The 18,804-nt window shown below is 42.1% G+C and overlaps 1 protein-coding gene across 1 annotated transcript in view; it reads right to left on the bottom strand.

The window, feature by feature from the left end:
* LOC115085008 (leukocyte elastase inhibitor-like) overlaps positions 1 to 18,804 on the bottom strand; it is a 70,741-nt gene that overhangs the window by 17,243 nt on the left and 34,694 nt on the right. Inside the window, 2 exon segments of the mRNA XM_029590514.1 lie at positions 2,174 to 2,316; positions 6,624 to 6,741. Of these exon segments, the coding sequence (XP_029446374.1) occupies positions 2,174 to 2,316; positions 6,624 to 6,741 (261 nt within the window).

Here is an 18,804-nt window from a genome sequence, read left to right as displayed (position 1 = left end):
TTAATTTAAAATCTTAAATTCCATAACTTTCTAGCTATAAGGGCTCAGTATGGATTACAATAATCACAAATATAATAATTAAAATATTGTAATAAAATCCATTAAAAAAAACCTTCACTAATCATAAATACAAACAAATAGGTACAGACAAACAAATACTGCCATCATCCCAATGCCTCTTTAAACAGGATTGCATTAACTTGCTTTCTAAACACCTTCACATCCCTCTCCTCCTGGAAGTAAGCTGGTCATGCATTCCACAGGGCTGGCGATATACTGTGTATGAAAATGCCTTGGCCCTTGTTTGCTGAAGTTTATTATCCTGATTTGCAGGTACCGGAAGGAACGTTTTACCCTCGGAACATAATGTCTGAACTGGATTTTGTTTCTCACTATACATGGATAATTTGGCATAAAGCAGTTTGTGTAAATTCTAACATCTTGAACTTGGACCTAATATTTGACTGACAGCTGCCACAATTCTTGCACAGTGGGCTGTATATGGTAATTTCTTGATAATCCCTTAAGCAAACATATGGCAGCTTGTTCAATTAACTGGAGCATACGCAGTCAATTTTTCAGAAAGGCCAACACATAGGCTACTATAACGCATAGACAACTATAGCCTAGATCTGAACATATCAACTGGTATTAAATATCTTTAACTTATAAAACACCAACTTGGCCAGTTGTCCATGTTGCATTAACTGTGAATCCAAAAGGAGCCTAAGGTTTTGTACTTTGGATATTATGGGTACTGAAATACTTTGAAAACTGACGATGGTCAGTTCACTAGTAGACAAGCTCTTATCCACCCATAGCAGCCTAATTTTCATCACATTAAGACATAGACCATTGTGTACCAAACAATTTTTTATCTGCAGGATGCTATGCTGAAAGAGGTTTACAGGAAAAATACAATGGGCATCACAATGAATATAAATTTGTATGTCATCTGCATGCCTGAAAAGGTTCAACCCCAGATCTTTAAGAATGGTCTCTAGAGGGGAAAGATGCAGATTTAAAAGGGTAGAAGACAGGACCGAGCCCTGTGGTACTCCTGGGTTTAGTTGTCTCCATGAGAACTGTTCCCCCTATTTGGACTAGCTGCCTTTTGCCATGTAGAAACTGTGAAAAGCAACCTAGGACCATGCCAGAGATTTCAATACACTGAATAAGTGATATAAGATCATCATGCTTAATGGTATCAAAAGCATTAGACATATCAAGTTGTACAAGAATCCCGCTAGAAGCTCCAAACTGCACAGCAACGTGTGAAAAAAGAGAACATAGCAACAACTCTGTGCTATGCTGATTTCTGAACCCAAATCGATTTTCATCCACATTGTGGTCCGATATATACACATTATCTAACTGTTCTTCTGGCATTTTTCTCTGGATTTCTATTCCAAGCACCACACATTTATATCAGACTTCTGCCCTATGGAATTCCAATTGTGATCAAGTGTATTATCAGTCTTTAAAAAAATAAAATGGGAGAAATAACAGACTTCAAAAACCTTTTCCTGTTACACACTGGTCTTTGTTTAAACATAAAAGATTCAAACTTCCTGCTTTGGAAATGGACAAAACATCTTCACGTCCCTAATTGGTTTGTGTGGCAAAATATTAACCACCAATGTTGGACAGGTTATCTCAATCTGAGCCAAAAGAAATCCTCTGATCATAGCTCAGATCTTACATGTATCTTAAGTCAAAATGTCAAAGAGCTATATTTTGACTTCACCAAACACTTTCAGATTAAGATGCATGGAAGTGTTGATAATCTGAAATGTAAAATGTAAGCAGCATCCTGATTGTTAGTTAGCTCAGAGAGGAATAATGGAAAGAAGAGTCCTAATGTGGACTGATTTCATCCTTCTCCCACTTGGTGTACCAGGAATTGTGATAGTACAAAGAGTGTGATGTGGGTCACTCTGCTTACTTCCAGGGCTGATTTTGACTCAGTAAGTAGTTGCCATTACTAGTGCACATAATACCTTCCTCCAGAGAGCTTCACTACTCTTCACAAAACTGGTCTTGGCTGTCCCATGGAGAAATAATCTACTGAAAAGATCTACAGTAATCATTGGTGGGCTATCATCTTTGCCACAAATATCTGTTTTTCTTCTAAAATTCAGGACAAAGTGGTATGTCCTTATTTCCTTATTACCTTCGTTATCCTGAATGGCATTTCTAAGGTGTTTTCCTCTTTGAATTTCTGAGCCCAGTCTCCTTTAAAGTAAATGGCATTCACCAGCACAAGTTTGGTTTTATTGTCAACTGTACCTTCACCCAAAAGATTGGGGATTTTACCTGAGGAAGAAAAGTATAGTTACCAAAGGAACACATTTACTGCCACTGCTTTACTATACAAGTGCATTTTCATTGGTGTTCCTAATTAATCCAGCGTACCGGCCTTCATGTTAGCTTGAAATTGAATCAAACATAGTACGTGAGAAGGCCGTAGCACAGGATTAATTATGAACACTGGGTTTTACTTTTATTTCCTCTGATGTAGGCATAACCAAAGCATCAGCTTATGTCAGGAACTGGAATATATGAGAGTACATGATTCCTTAGTATTAGTACCAACATCACTGAAATTTATTGTTCAACCCAGGAGTCCAATAGAGAAATAGCCATGCCAGAAAGAGTACCATGGATCATCGTCCCAAGGAAGTCATCCTTCTCAGTTGAGCACTGTATGTGCAGTTTAGAGACTATTTTGGCAAGTTGAAAAATACAGAGATTTGCTGGAATTTTGGGGCGTATGATGGACATTGAAGAGAGATACTACAGCTAGTAGTGCGTATTCCATCTCTGATACCCCTTTTCTCATCAGCTATAGCAGTAGTTGGTGCATAAATAGCTGGGTTCACACATTCGCTGGAGCTTTAGTTTAGTAATGGCATTTATTCATTTAGGTTGTATACAATCTTCAAACATGTTTTCAGAACCAAGGGCCTGATTAACTTCTTCTGTCTTGAAGCTTACCAGCAGCATAAAAAAAACTGTGTGCGCTACTAAAATGTTAACTGCCCAATGTAGGCATTTTGGGACATGAAAAATTACAGAATCAGACCCTAGTGCTATTCAGTTGTTCTAAGTCTGAACTATCTTGTTGAAGAAAATAAAAAAATGAGTAAGTCTGGTAATGTCACATTGATTTTTGCCCTCCATTACTGTTTATTAACACTTCTGTTCTCTCCCCATTTCCTTTAGTTTCTTCCCATATTTTCATCTCCCTTTCTGATTAGCTTCTTTCTCCATGCCATTCAGGTTTCTCTTTGCTCAATTTTCTTCATCTCCTGTTCCTCTGTGCCTTGCTTCTGTGCAATCTTCTCTCTATACATGCAGTTTTTCTCAGTATAGATACTCACAAACCGTTTTTTCATTCCCTTTTAATCTTGCCTGTTTGTCTTCACCTTCTCTCAATGCACATCCCATCTATTTATGAATATGAATTTGTTTTCATAGAAACATAGAAATGACAGCAGAAGAAGACCAAATGGCCCATCCAGTCTGCCCAGTAAGCTTTGCACTTTTTTTTTTCTCATACTTCTGTTAGTCTTGGCTCTTAGTAACCTTTTGGTTCTATTTCCCTTCCACCCCCATCATTAATGTAGAGAGCAGTGTTGGAACTGCATCTAAGTGAATAGCTTAATTAGTTAGGGGTAGTAACTGCCGCAATAAGCAAGTTACACCCATGCTTATTTGTTTACCCAGACTATGTAATTCAGTCCTTGTTGGTTGTTGTCTGTATATAGATCCACTTTTCTTCATCCCCCCTGCTGTTGAAGCAGAGAGTTATGCTGGATATGATTGAAAGTGAAGTATCGGACTTTCTCCCTGCCGTTGAAGCAGAGAGCTATGCTGGATATGTACTGAAAGTGAAGTATCAGGCTTATTTGGTTTGGGGTAGTAACCGCCGTAACAAGCAAGCTACTCCCTGCTTTTTTGTGAATGTAAATCCTTTTTTCCACATTTCCTCTTGCCGTTGAAGCTTAGAGCAATGTTGGAGTCGCATTAACCGTGTGCATGTTTATTGAATAAGGGTATTATCTCCAGGCAGTAGCCGTCACTCCCGCGAGCCGCTCACTCTTCATTCATGTCCTCTAGACTTTATGGATCCACAGTGTTTATCCCACGCCCCTTTGAAGTCCTTCACAGTTCTGGTCTTCACCACTTCCTCCGGAAGGGCATTCCAGGCATCCACCACCCTCTCCGTGAAGAAATACTTCCTGACATTGGTTCTGAGTCTTCCTCCCTGGAGTTTCAAATCGTGATCCCTGGTTCTGCTGATTTTTTTCCGACGGAAAAGGTTTGTCATTGTCTTTGGATCATTAAAACCTTTCAAGTATCTGAAAGTCTGTATCATATCACCTCTGCTCCTCCTTTCCTCCAGGGTGTACATATTTAGATTCTTCAATCTTTCCTCATAAGTCATCCACCTTTCTGGTCGCCCTTCTCTGGACCGCCACCATCTTGTCTCTGTCTCTTTGGAGATACGGTCTCCAGAACTGAACACAGTACTCCAGGTGAGGCCTCACCAAGGACCTGTACAAAGGGATAATCACTTCCCTTTTCTTACTCGATATTCCTCTCTCTATGCAGCCCAGCATTCTTCTGGCTTTAGCTATCGCCTTGTCACATTGTTTCGCCGACTTCAGATCATTAGACACTATCACCCCAACGTCTCTCTCCTGTTCCGTGCACATCAGCCTTCCCCCCCCCCTCCCATCGAATACAGTTCATATATATTTTCCACATTTATATGGTACCCTTAATTTGAGGGTTTTTACAAACAGAATAACTTAACAACTGGGTGCTTATGCTCCACCTTCCTGTCTTATTTCTCTCTTTTAGATTATTTGCTCTCTCCTGTTGCTATCTTCCTCTCTCTTCTACCCTTTCTAGCTCATTCACTCTTCATAAGAGTACTATAATGAATCGGCCCCCCAACTCTCACATGTCATACTTTTACCAGAAGCCTTTAAACAAATCTTCAGCTGGATCAGGAAGCAGCATGGGAGAAGCTGCAACATTTTAAAAAATGTGGAGCCATTTTAACGAGTTCCTTATGTCCACCTAGGCTTTATCTTTTTATTGAAGGATGCCTCAGTTGGGAACTGACTTTTTTCAATATATAAATGACTGGTCTGCACAACTGCACAACTGCACAACTGCATAACTGTCTGGGATATTTTGTATCAGAGAAGATTCTATTGGTGCTAATAAAAAAATATACTTGGTAGCACTTCCTCTTTTATATATACAACTTGATGCAAATAACGGGAGAAATTCTGGTTATTTAGTGAGCCCGGACACCTGATGAAGGATTGAATCCGAAACTTGGCCATGTTGGGGAAGAGGAAGTGCTACCAAGTAATTTTTCAAGCGATGAAGAGATTCAAGAAACAGCATTGATATGCAGCTAAGTAACAGTAAGTACATTGGTGTATATAAGAAACCATGGGGGTAGATTTTCAAAGAGATACACGCGTAACACTCGAAAACCTACTCCTGCGCATGCCGAGCCTATTTTGCAAAGGCTCAGCGGCGCGCACAAGCCCCGGGATGCACATATGTTCAGGGGCTTTAAAAAATGGGCGGTCCGGGGGTGTGGCGGCAGGGTGGGCCAGAATCCTCCTGCACAGCGGCCTGTGCCGGGGGATGGTGAGCCGGTGCGTGCAAGTTACGCCTGCCAGAGACAGGCGTAACTCAACAAACTAAGGTAGGTGGGAGGATTTAGGTAGGGCTTGGTAGTGGGGGGAACCAAAAAAAAATGGGGAAAGCCATCTGGTCTCCCCTAGGGCTCAGCGCGTGCCAACCCTGGATTTTGTAACATGCACGCGGTAGCACACGCATGTTATAAAGTCGGGTGTACATTTGTGCGCACCAGGTAGCACTCACAAATGTACCCCACGCGCGTAATATTAAAAATCTGCCCCATGGTATTTTAGGACAATGTTTTCACGGTTCTAATTTTGTGTGTTCAACATTTTTGAGTCTTAATTGATCTATATAAAAAAATGGGGGATGGTGGTATGTTTATGATTATAATACAAAAAAGTGGGTAACCTGGATGGTACCTATAACACATTTATATAAAACTACCACTTCCTTCATTCAAAAATTTTTTCAAAGATGTTTTTTGTCAGATTTTTTTTTAAATAATTTTTTTTTTTGTTAAATTGAATAATGTCAGTTTATTTTGATATATTGTGGTATTTACTCACATTTTGGCATTTTTTGTGTTGGTTTGGCATGATTCAAGGCAGCTGGACTTACAAGTCCAAGTCTCTGGATTATGATGTCTAAGCAGTGCTGGTAATGTTAGCACAGGACAAGTGAGGATCCACTGAAGTGGAAGAGCTTGCAACACGGTGTACAGAAATCGAATTGGTCTGGCTAATAGTGGGTACCTTGTGAAAAATTGTAAACAGATTTTACTTATTTTAACCTGCTTGGGTAGAATGAATGACTATATGGTCTGCAATTTTACAAAGTAGGCTAATTTTACACAGTTCTTGATAGGTGAAGAGTCTTTAACGATGTGGAATTTTCCAAACATTCAGATGAATATTCAAGACACTAAAAGTAAGACTACAATATCTCACCTTTTGTCTGTTCTTCTACCCATTTGTTAATCTGTTGTCATGCATCTTCCCAACGAGTTAAAAAATCAACCACTGACAATTCTGCTCCATATAATTGATGAATGGAAACTAAAAATTCCTGGAAAATTCAGACACAGAAAAATAGCATTGTGGTGATTCACCTCCAAAAACCACACACAAATATATACTATACCTTCCCCAGAATACCACATGTAGTCTTTTTCATCATTTAATTCTGAACATGCAGCTACACATTTGGCACTTCATAAACTTAATAGATACAAAAGAACTATTTATTTATGGCTTGAAGAACAATAAATCTGGAAGAAGTAGGCCTTCTCCTCAATACTAACTCTAGCTTATGTAGATTTGGTTTATTTCTTTAAACTAATTTATACACTGCCTTTCAAATGAAGGACTATAACAGATTTAGTACCGCTAATGGACATTGGAAAAAATAAAATATTCTATTAGAGGCCCAAACAAGGGTCTTGTGGATATCTAGCCCACACATGATATACTGCAGGCTCCTTACCTAAGTAGCTATTGGTTTTCTCAAACAGACAAGAAGGTTTGAGCTAAAACTTGTACCATGCAGAAGTATTTGTCAAACAGCAGTCTTTTGTACTTCTGGAGATAAAGCTTTTTTATAGGGATGTGAATCGTTTTAGGACGATTAAAATTATCGTCCGATAATTTTAATATCGTCTTAAACCGTTATGGAACACAATACAATACAGATTCTAACGATTTATCGTTATAAATCGTTAGAATCGTGAGCCGGCACACTAAAACCCCCTAAAACCCCCCCCCGACCCTTTAAATTAAATCCCCCACCCTCCCGAACCCCCCCCCAAATAACTTAAATAACCTGCGGGTCCAGCGGCGGTCCGGAACGGCAGCGGTCCGGAACGGGCTCCTGCTCCTGAATCTTGTCGTCTTCAGCCGGCGCCATTTTCCAAAATGGCGCCGAAAAATGGCGGCGGCCATAGACGAAAAAGATTGGACGGCAGGAGGTCCTTCCGGACCTCCGCTGGACTTTTGGCAAGTCTCGTGGGGGTCAGGAGGCCCCCCACAAGCTGGCCAAAAGTTCCTGGAGGTCCAGCGGGGGTCTGGGAGCGATTTCCCGCCGCGAATCGTTTTCGTACGGAAAATGGCGCCGGCAGGAGATCGACTGCAGGAGGTCGTTCAGCGAGGGTTCCGGCGCCTCGCTGAACGACCTCCTGCAGTCGATCTCCTGCCGGCGCCATTTTCCGTACGAAAACGATTCGCGGCGGGAAATCGCTCCCTGACCCCCGCTGGACCTCCAGGAACTTTTGGCCAGCTTGTGGGGGGCCTCCTGACCCCCACGAGACTTGCCAAAAGTCCAGCGGGGGTCCGGAAGGACCTCCTGCCGTCCAATCTTTTTCGTCTATGGCCGCCGCCATTTTTCGGCGCCATTTTGGAAAATGGCGCCGGCTGAAGACGACAAGATTCAGGAGCAGGAGCCCGTTCCGGACCGCCGCTGGACCCGCAGGTTATTTAAGTTATTTGGGGGGGGGTTCGGGAGGGTGGGGGATTTAATTTAAAGGGTCGGGGGTGGGTTTTAGGGGGTTTTAATGTGCCGGTTTTTCGATTTTTTCGATTTTTCACGATTTTTAACGATTTTTCACGATATTTTACCCCCCCAAACGGCAACAATACGATTCCCTCCCCCTCCCAGCCGAAATCGATCGTTAAGACGATCGAGGACACGATTCACATCCCTACTTTTTTAAGGATCCACCATACAGGGAAATGGGTTTGGCATGTCTCTTGGACTCTGACAGAGCAATTATCTATAGAGACCTGCTGTTGATCAAAGAGAGAGTTCAGTCTCAGAGAAGGCTTATTTTCTAGACTCTAAACAGCAAGACAGTTTGTGAGACTTCAAACTGTTTTCATAGAGAAGTGAACTAATCAGCAAAAATAAAACAGGGATAAAAAAATAAATGGTTTTAATTAAAACAAGTCTAGCATTGTGGGGCAATTTAAGACTGCATTTTCTGACCGATCCATGCAGGGAATGGGGAAAAGAAAGAGAGAGAATCAGGAGTAGGGGGAAAAAGGAGGAAAGAGGATCTGGGAGGGCTGGGTACGATGTTCTAGGATCAAAGCGAATATCTAGATTAGAAGGAGGGAGATGTCCCTCTCTTGGCTCCAGTCCTTCCCTTCAAATTCCCATCCCATCTCTAACCCTCCCCATGTTCATCATCATCAAATTATTTATATTTTGCCTCTCACCCATCAGACACTTCTTGGTAATGTGTTATGCAGTAGGATGTGGACCCTTGATCCAGCGTAGGGCGAGCGTCCAGTCGCTGGAAGGCGAGGCCAATTCCAAGACTCAGGAGAAGCGGACAAAGGAAATCTGGATGCAGGCGCCTCCTGCAGGTCGTGTTGTCCAGATAGCTGGCGCCTCCAGCAGGTCGTGGGATCAGAGGTTGATGTCTCCAACAGGTCGTGGAAGATAGAGCTGAGCTTGCGCCTCCAGCAGGTCGTAAGTTCCGAAGCTGACGTCCACAGCAGGTCGTGGAAGATAGAGCTGAGCTGGCGCCTCCAGCAGGTCGTAAGATCCGAAGCTGACGTCCAGAGCAGGTTGTGGGAGATAGAGCTGAGCTGGCGCCTCTAGCAGGTCGGGGAGTCGGTATGCACAGTCCAAAAATCAGAGCCAAGGGAACTTCCACAGCCGGTCCAGGGGTCGAGAGCCAGAAGAGTACACCGCAGCCAGTCCAGGGATCGAGAGCCAAAAGAGAACACCGCAGCCAGTCCAGGAATCAAACACAGAGGGTCAAACGCAGAAACCAAACTCAGGAACAACCACAGGAGCCAAGATGAAGTCAAGGCAAGGTCTGAGGTGCAGGCCTTGCTTTTAAATAGTTCCTAAAGGCTGACACTACAAGGGGGGAGCCAATCCCAGTGCAGGAATGACTCCTGTAGCGAATCCTCTTCTGCCGCGTATGGCCCTGGAGGGGGCGGAGCCAGAAGCCCCGGGAGGACGACCAACGCCGCGGCCATGTTGAGCGGTGCACATCCGCGGACCCGACCCCCTGAAGCAGGATGCCGTCATCGGAGACTGCGGCGGTCAGCCGCGCTGGTAAGGGACGGGCCCCGGTTGCGGCCTGCCGCCGCTGCGAGTCCTAACATAATTCCTCTCCTGCTTCAGTGGTTGAGTGAAAAATTTCAGTTAGTAGTGTTTTAGATGTTAATAAAAGGGTCACTATCAGATGTTATCAAAGTGCCGATTGAGAGAGGAAAATGTTACTGCTCTTCTTCCAAAGAAATATGGGACAGCACACAGGCAGTCTCCCAGGGATAGCGAGGGAAGACAGAGTCTTGATGAAATAACTTTGATGGAATGCAGTTATATGTAAATAAAGTATTAACTTTTATTTATTACACTTTAGCAAGTTTGAAGAACAAGTATTGTGTAGTAAGTGTATGCAATAGAAATAACAGTGTCAGGATCAACATTTAAAATGTTTTTATTTCAGTAAATAAAAATGAAAAGAATCGGTTCTTTACCCCAAAAGAGTACTTATCAGATAAGTTGGTCTCTTTAAAACAAAGCACTTTACTCTCTTGTAGAGTGTCTTTCTTCACTGCTTTTTCCTTAAAGAAAGTGAGTCTTCATGTATTCTTCTTGTTTTACAGGCAATAATGAAGAAGGTAAGTATAAACTGTTTCTCTCCCTTGTTATTTGATGTTTGTCTCTCTCTTGGTTACTTACCTTATATATGTGAGATACTCTCTTTTTGTCTCTATTGTAGACTATAACTCTTTGTAAGTGTTCTCTTTCTCTCCTTTTTAAAATTTAAATCCATTTAGGTACATACCATGGTCTCAGTCTCTTTTCCTAGGATTCCCTGTGTAAATGTTAGAGATATCTCAGTTTTTCCGTAGTCTAGCTAGACTGTGTTGGTTCTGGGATGGACACACTTAGCTGTTTCCTTTGCTCTGCACTCAATCTTCATCCCGTCCATTAATGCTCAATAATGTAGCTGGCTAAACTGCTGTTAGGGATCACATCTTTTGCAACTGGAGGGACACTGTCACAGGATCCAATCCAAGAGTGTATTCTCCTGGCTTGACTTTGTGCCTAAGCTTTAAATAACAGAAATAGTATACTCCTAATTATATTGGCACAGACAGCCTCTTCCGCAAATGTACTAATTTGAGCTCCCTCAAATTGTTGACCAGGAGTCTTGTTGGACTGGGCTAGCTTAGTGAATAAAATAAAAAATAATTGAGGAAGTTACATCACACTACCTACTGAATGGCCACCTAGAGCACTCGCTCCCGAGCCCAAATTCAGCATCCACAGCTAAGCTACACCATCAAACTGTCAGACATGAGGAAAAAATAACTGGAGAAAGTCAGTGAGTAATAAGGATGTCGACGAGAAAAAAATAAGTGGACTTGAAGCATTTCTCGTATGAGAATGTTACATCCTGGCCTACTGAGGCCTTGCTAATGGAGGAGAAGGAGGGAGAAGATGGCAGCAGTGGGTCGGTGACTCAGGAAAGCAGCGATACGCAATTGCAGACCACACCTCCAGCAGAGTTGCCTCTCTCCCATGGCGATTTTCAAACATGATTCAGAGAGCTCAAAGCTGATATGTGCTCCCTAAAAGAAGAAATTAAGTCTATGGTGACTGATTTAAGACGCGATCATGAGGCGTTGGGAGGAAGGGTAGGAGCGGTGGAGCAACAGGTCTGTGAAACTGAGGAAGGACAGGAGCAATTGCAAAGGGAGGTTAAACAACTGCAAGAGGACAATACCATCTCGAGAGAATGGATTGATGATTTGGAAAATAGGTCGTGAAGGGGAAACTTGATATTTCAGGGTGTGCAGGAGGAAGCGGCATATGCTGACTGTAATGTGGTCATAAGAGATATATGCAACCTTATTTTGTATGCTAATGATCCCCAGGAGGGGAGACCTGAGCTGATTTTGGATAGGGCTCAACGATCCCTGGCAAAGCCCCGCAGGATCCAGCCCCGGGATGTTGTGGTATGTTTTCATGCCTACAGCATGAAGGAGCATGTGATGACACAAGCGCGCAAATGAAAGATATTACATGGCAGGGATATAAAATTGAAGTGCTTCAAGATCTTTCTATCTACTCAATTCGGAAGAGATGCGAATTTAAGGACATTGTAACAGCACTGTGTAATGGTGATTTTCGATACAAGTGGCTTTTTCTTTTTGGATTACAATTCACCATTAAGGGAGTCACCTCCCGTGTCAAGACCATGGAAGAAGCCTAAACAATTCTGCTAGCTGCTGGATTGGAAGCCCCTGGGAGAGAGGGTGAACATCCACCTGTGAGTTATGATCACAAAGGCACACATCAGAGATGGCAGAGAGTACAATCTGGAGGAAAATGGCTGAGACAGAACTCTGGGGGGCTCTGCCTCTTTGAAGGATACTAATAGCTGAACTAGCTTGACTAGATCCAGCTACAATGGAGACTTGATAATCTCTGGCAGTTCGTGGACATTTAGAGTAATCCTTTGCCAGATAGCCAACAGGGCTAATTGCAAATTTCTGCAAAGGAATGATTTTATGAGAGTGGTATTTTCTATATATTTCTAAGTTGATATGTCAAATGGGACGTGTCAAGAGAGCCTAGGGGCAATTGGAGTGGTCATTCTTCAAGAAGGAGATGAGTGCTGGGGAAGGGTTGATTGAAAAACGGGAATGGTGTGAGGGCTGTATATTAGATCATGCATGGCAAAATCTACGAGGATTTGAGGTTTTAGATTTTACTGTCCAAGTCCTAAGGGGGAAAAGCTGGATAGTGGATTTTACACTATGAAGGATGGGGAGCTTAAAAATAATTTTGTGGAACGTCAAGGGTCTAAATACGTACATAAAGAAGAAAAAGTTGTATAAAGATGCCATCGGTATGTATGCAAATGTAATATTATGTCAGGAAACGCATGTTAGAAAGCGACATGAACGTTTAATGATGTCAACAGTTTCCTTGCCAATTTTTTGCCTCGGCCACTAAATTGAATAAATATTGTGGGGTGGGTATATTATTTTCCAAGAATCTGGTGGTCTATGTGATTTCTTTTATTAGAGACATCAATGGAAGATTCATAATAGTAAAATTTCAATTAGGTAACAATCTATACACATTGGGAAACGTATATTACCCCAATGAAGGGCAAGGGAAATTCCTGGAAGCTTTCTCAGGCACACTGCAGCAATGTGCAGAAGGCCATTTAATTGTAGGGGGAGATTTCAATATGATGCCCATTTTTGGACCATAGAGGGAAGGAGGGAGAGACATTCAAATCCAATAAAGCGGGCCTTAAGGCTTTAATGTCGGATTGGGGACTAATCGATATTTGACGTTTGCTCCATCCAACTGATAGGAATTATACATTCTTTTCCAAAGTGCACAATATTTATTCCTGTATTGATTTTATTTTGGTTGAAAAAGTGTTAGTAAATAAAGCCCAGCAATCCAATATTGAATCCATCACATGGTCGGACCATGCAGCACTGTGGTTAAGATTGGGGTAGGACCTAGTCTAGAGTCTAAGGGACACTGGAGGTTAAATGATAGTATACTAGAGGATGAAAATTATTGTGCACAATTACGTGCTGAGATGAGACATTATCTGGTTGAAAACGATATGGGAGAGGTATCTCCGGGTATGGTTTGGGAGTGTTTTAAAACGGTAGCTAGGGGGCACTTGATAGCTAAAGCCTCTCACCTAAAAAGAAATAGAGAGAAAAAAAGGGAGACCCTACTCTACAAAATTGGAAAGTTGGAACTTAGACATAATCAGAATCTTGGGCGGAAGTTAGACGGGTTGCGAAGGGAGTTGCATGATTTAGATGCCAAGACCATCATGTTTCATCTAGATAAAATTCGCCAAGAACACTTTGAGGGTGACAACAAAGCTAGCAGACTCCTGGCGAGGTCCCTCGAGGTTAGGGACATGCAAAATTAAATCTTGAAAATTAGGGATAGACAAGGCAAGGTAGTTACGATCAATGCGCTTATCTAGGCTCGGTTCTCCCAATTTTATGAGGAACTGTCCCAATCAAGAAAAGATATCACCAAGTCCAATATAGATGACTATTTGGCAGGGGTCAACTTTCCTAAAGTAGATGCTCGCGGATTGGACAGCTTGAATAAATTGATAACAGCTGAGGAAGTAGCTCAAGCAGTAGGAGAGTTGAAGCTGGGCAAGTCGCCGGGGATCGATGGCTTTTCGGCAGGATTCTATAAACAATTGGCTGAAGTAGTAGCCCAACCATTAGCTGTGGCATTTAATGAGTTACTTAATGAGGGTACTATAGCACCAGACACTAACAGAGCGTGAATCATGGTGCTTTTAAAACCTGGGAGAGATGGCACAATATGTGGGTCTTCTAGGCCTATTTCCCTTCTGAATCTAGACCTTAAACTATTAGCCAAAATTATGGCTAAACGGTTGGGAAGGATAGCAGGGTAGATGATACACCTGGATCAAACGGGGTTTATTCCGGGGAGATTAGCTGCAGATAATGTGAGAAGAGTGGTAGACCTGATGTGGTGGGCTAGGGAAGCCAAGATTCCTATGGGGACTCCTCATGATAGATGCTGAGAAAGCGTTTGATCTAGTACACTGGGAGTACCTATTTGCAGTGCTAACACGGTTCGGGGTGGGGGAGAACTTCATAGTCTGGATAAAGAAACTTTATTCCAACCCCAGTGCTTGTATAAAAGTGAACGGTGGGTACTCTCCAGCCTTCCCGATAGGCAGAGGAACTAGAAAGTGATGACCCCTCTTGCCATTGTTATTTGCTCTCTACTTAGAGCCTTTGCCAATTAAAATTCGGGAGAACAGGGGAATTCAAGGCCTACAGATAAGGGAGGCTGAGAATAAGTTGTCAATGTTTGCTGACAATGTCTTGTTTACAGTAGCCAACCCAGCTGATTCTCTGCCTTTCCTTATGGCGGAACTTACTCAATTTGGTATCCTGTCTGGATATAAATTAAACACTGAAAAATTGGGGTTTCTAAATGTCACATTACCTCCAGATCATGTGACAACTATTAAAAGCAATTTCCCATTTAAAATTGCTCCTGCAGGAGTCAAATACTTAGGGATGACTGTTGGGGATAAGATGGAAGATTTATATAGACTGAATTATGAGTAGATATGGGGATCTATACAGAGGGATCTCCAGGCATGGGATAGAGCTCCCTTTTCTTGGTTTGGGATAATCTCAATTGTGAAAATGATTATACTCTCCAGACTTAGCTATTTGTTTCAAACTCTGCCAATTTTAATTCCTGACGATAGGATCTCCCAATGGCAATGTAAATTGTTTCACTATATATGGAGGAAGAGACCCCCAAGGGTAAGTAGATCAGTTATGCTCCTTCCCAAAGCCAGAGGGGGAATGGAGGTACCTTGTCTCCAACGATATTAAATAGGGGCACAGCTTAGGTGGTTGTCAGTTGGCACCTTAGCTTAAATATCGGAGCGGGGTGATGTCATCAGGTGAGGACGCCCCCGAGGTTCCCACCGTGACATGGTTAAAGCAGGTTGGGGAGCGCGCAAGCGTGCCTAGGGAACTCCATGGGTAAGATGGCGGTCGACAGCGTCCATGCTGCACAGGTTGGCCCAGGAGCGAAGGCCGGAGGGCCGATGGTAGCTGGCAGAGGCCGCAAGTTCACCCAATGGAGCCAAGGCAGCAAAAAGAGGTGAGCAATAGCGGTTGCAGCCATCTGTGGCCACAGAGCGTAACACTTACATCTTCCTCAATGAATACCAAAGCAAATAATTAATTTAGTCTCTACTATGGGTTTGTCATCCTTAATTGTCCCTTTTACCCCTTGATCATCTACCGGTCCAGCTGAATCCCTTCTCAGGCTTTTTACCACAAAAATGTTTTTATTATGAGTTTTTGCTTCCACAGCAAGCTTCTTTTCAAATTCTCTCATTGCCTTCCTTATCAATGCTTTGCACCTGACTTGCCAGTGCTTATGCTGTCTCCTGTTTTCTTCATTCGGATCCTTTTTCCATTTCTTGGAAGATGTTCTTTTAGATGTTATAGTCTCTCTTACCTCTTAACTATGCCAGTAGTCGTTTAGCCTTCATGTCTGGAATACAGTTGGACTTCCACGATTGTATTTTTAAACAATATCCATGCCTGATCTAAACTCTTATTGTTTGCAGTTGCTCCTTTCAGTTTTTTCCTAACCATTTTTCTCGTTTTATCTTGGTCACCTTTTTGAAAATTAAATGCTGTTGCAGTAGATTTCTTTAGTGTGCTCTCTCCAGTTATAATGTTGTGATCACTATTGTTACTTCTCGCACCAAATCCTGTGTTCCACTAAAGACTAAATATAAAATAATTACACTTCTTGTTGGTACCAGCTGAGCCATTTATTTCATCAAGGAACTTTACCTCTCTAGAATGTCCTGATTTAACATTTACCCAGTCAATACTAGAGTAATTTAAATCATTTATTACTGTGCTGTTGATTTTGTTAGATAATAAAATGCTAAAAGAAATCAGAGAAGCCATTTGTTCATTCTGGCCAGGTAGACAGTATTACACCCCACTACTATTTTATTCCCCTTTTCACCTAGAATTTCTAGCCATAAAGATTCAACATTGCATTTTGTTTCCTGCAGAACTTGTATCCTGTTTGACTCAATGCTTTCTTTAATAAATATTGCCACCCCTCCACCAACTGATCCATCCTATCATTTTGATATAATTTGTACCCTGGTATCACAATGTCCCTTTGGTTATCCTCCTTCCACCAGGTCTCTGAGATACCAATTATATCTACCTTTTCATCGTGCTATACACTAACTCTCTCATCTTATTTTTTGGACTTCTAGCATTTGTATACAAACAATTCAAAGTATGTTTTTCATTTGTTAATAACCTACTCAACCGTTTACAGGGCTAATTTGGAATATTTTTGTACTTTATTTAAAAACACCTGATCCACTTTGGTATTTATTGCATCCTCTCTATTGGGATGCCTTATTTTCCCTGTTCTCTTAGTACCGTTAAAAGATACATCATTCTGATCCATGTGCTTCTGAGCGACTGTCAGGTTTCCTCCATCATCTAGTATAAAAGCCGCATTATCTGTTTAAAGGTTAGTGCAAGCAGCCTGATTCCACTCTGGTTAAGGTGGAACCCATCCTTTTGGAAAAGGCACCTCCTTTCTCAAAATGAAGCCCAGTTCCTAACAAATTTAAAACTCTCTTCCCTGCACCTTCATCTCATCCATGCATTGAGACTCTGGAGCTCTACCTGCCTCAGGATTCCTGCACATGGAACAGGTAGCATTTCCGAGATAGCTGAAATCCAGAACCTCTAGGGTAGAGTTCTACCTAAAACCCTAAATTTGTCTTCCAGAACCTCCCTCCTGCACTTTCCTATGTCATCGGGACCCACATATATCAAGACAGCCAGATCCTCCTCAGCACTATCTAAAATCCTATCTTTGTGATGCACAGGATCCGACACCTTCGCACCAGGCAGGCAGTTACCAAGCGATCCTCATGTCCACCAGCCAGCCAGCTATCAACCTTCCTAATAATCGAACTACCAATTATAATGGCTGTCCTAACCCTTAACTCCTGGGGATGTGCCTCTGGAGACCTATCTTCAGTGGGAGAAGATGCTACATCACCTTGAGGGCAGGTCCTAGCTACAGGACCACTTCCTGCCTCATCAAGGTGATGCTCTCCTTCCAGGTCACCTTTCTCCTCCAAGGTAGCACAAGAGCTACCAGATTGGAGGTGGGATTTCTCTACTATATCCCTGAAGGTCTCCTCTATATACCTCTGCCTCCCTTAGCTTCTCCGGGACTGCCACTCTAGCCTCCAGAGATCAGACTCATTCTCTGAGAGCTAGGAGCTTTTTGCACCTAGTGCACACATACAGCCTCTCACCAGCTGGGAGGTACTCATACAAGTGGCACTCAGTGCAGAAGACTGGAAAGTCTTCCTCTCGCTGCTGGACCACTTTCTGCATCATAATTTGGTTGATTTGTTATACAGTTAAAATTTCTAGGGGAACAGGGATGTAAAGCTAACCTAAAGTATTTTTAGTCAATAGATTTATTTTACATTTGTCTGGCAATGACCCTCAAAACACTACAATTAATCTACCTACGTCTTCCTAGTTACCCACCTTTTTGACTCGTGTTTTGAATTTAATTCCTTTTGATTAAATCTGGAGTAAATTACTCCTACCAAAAACAATTTCCATGTAAAATCAAAATATATAAATCCAAATAAAATAGATAAGGTCTAGTAAGCAGATAAGATATAGCAAGGTAAATGGATAGCAAGGAGGTCTGAGGTGGGCACAGATCTATCATCTCATTTTCAACCCACAACAAGTCCATCTTAATAGTTATTTGAGTCTATAATCCTTCAATCAGGCTACATTTTTGTCCAGAAATGCATTAAGCTGCTTAACCACTACCCAGGGATCACAGCCCAATTTCAAATACAATTTTAAGTCATTTGCATATATAATGACTTGAAATTGTAATCCCAGAACAGTTTCCTTAGGGTTTTCATGTACATGTAAAAAAGTAATGGAGACAATATAGACCCTTGAAGAGTGTCACATTCCAGCAATCTTTCATAACAACTTTCTGGGTTCTACCTGAAAGACAGGACTGAACCCAATTGAGAACTAAATCTGATACCCTAGACAAGTAGCTGCTGCAACAATGGCCAATGAACCAGGATGTAGTAATATAGTAAATGACAACAGATAAAGACCAAATGGTCCTTCCACTCTGCCCAGCAAGTTGCTTATGGTAGTAACTGCTGCTCCATGCAGGTTACCCCCATGCCTTGTGTTAAGTATAGAAACTGCCATTCCATGTAGGTTACCCCCCATGCAAAAATGATACACCCAAAGTTAATATATGTTATTCCATTTGTTCATTCATTCAAAGGCTGCTGTCAAGTCTAGCAGGACCTGCACTCTAGGGGTTCCATCACTCAAATTTTAAATCATCAAGCTGAGATAAGAGTGGTTTCAGTATTATATCCCCTTCTCAAATCTGATTGCAGAGGATCCTGGAGACTGTTTTAACCAAGAAATCCATTAAGTGGTCAGCAACCACCTTTTAAATAACCGTCCCAATAAAAGGGAGATTAGA

Source organism: Rhinatrema bivittatum, chromosome 2 (genome assembly GCF_901001135.1).
Source record: "Rhinatrema bivittatum chromosome 2, aRhiBiv1.1, whole genome shotgun sequence".
Lineage (NCBI taxonomy): Eukaryota > Metazoa > Chordata > Amphibia > Gymnophiona > Rhinatrematidae > Rhinatrema > Rhinatrema bivittatum.
This window is presented reverse-complemented; position numbering and strand designations above follow the sequence as displayed.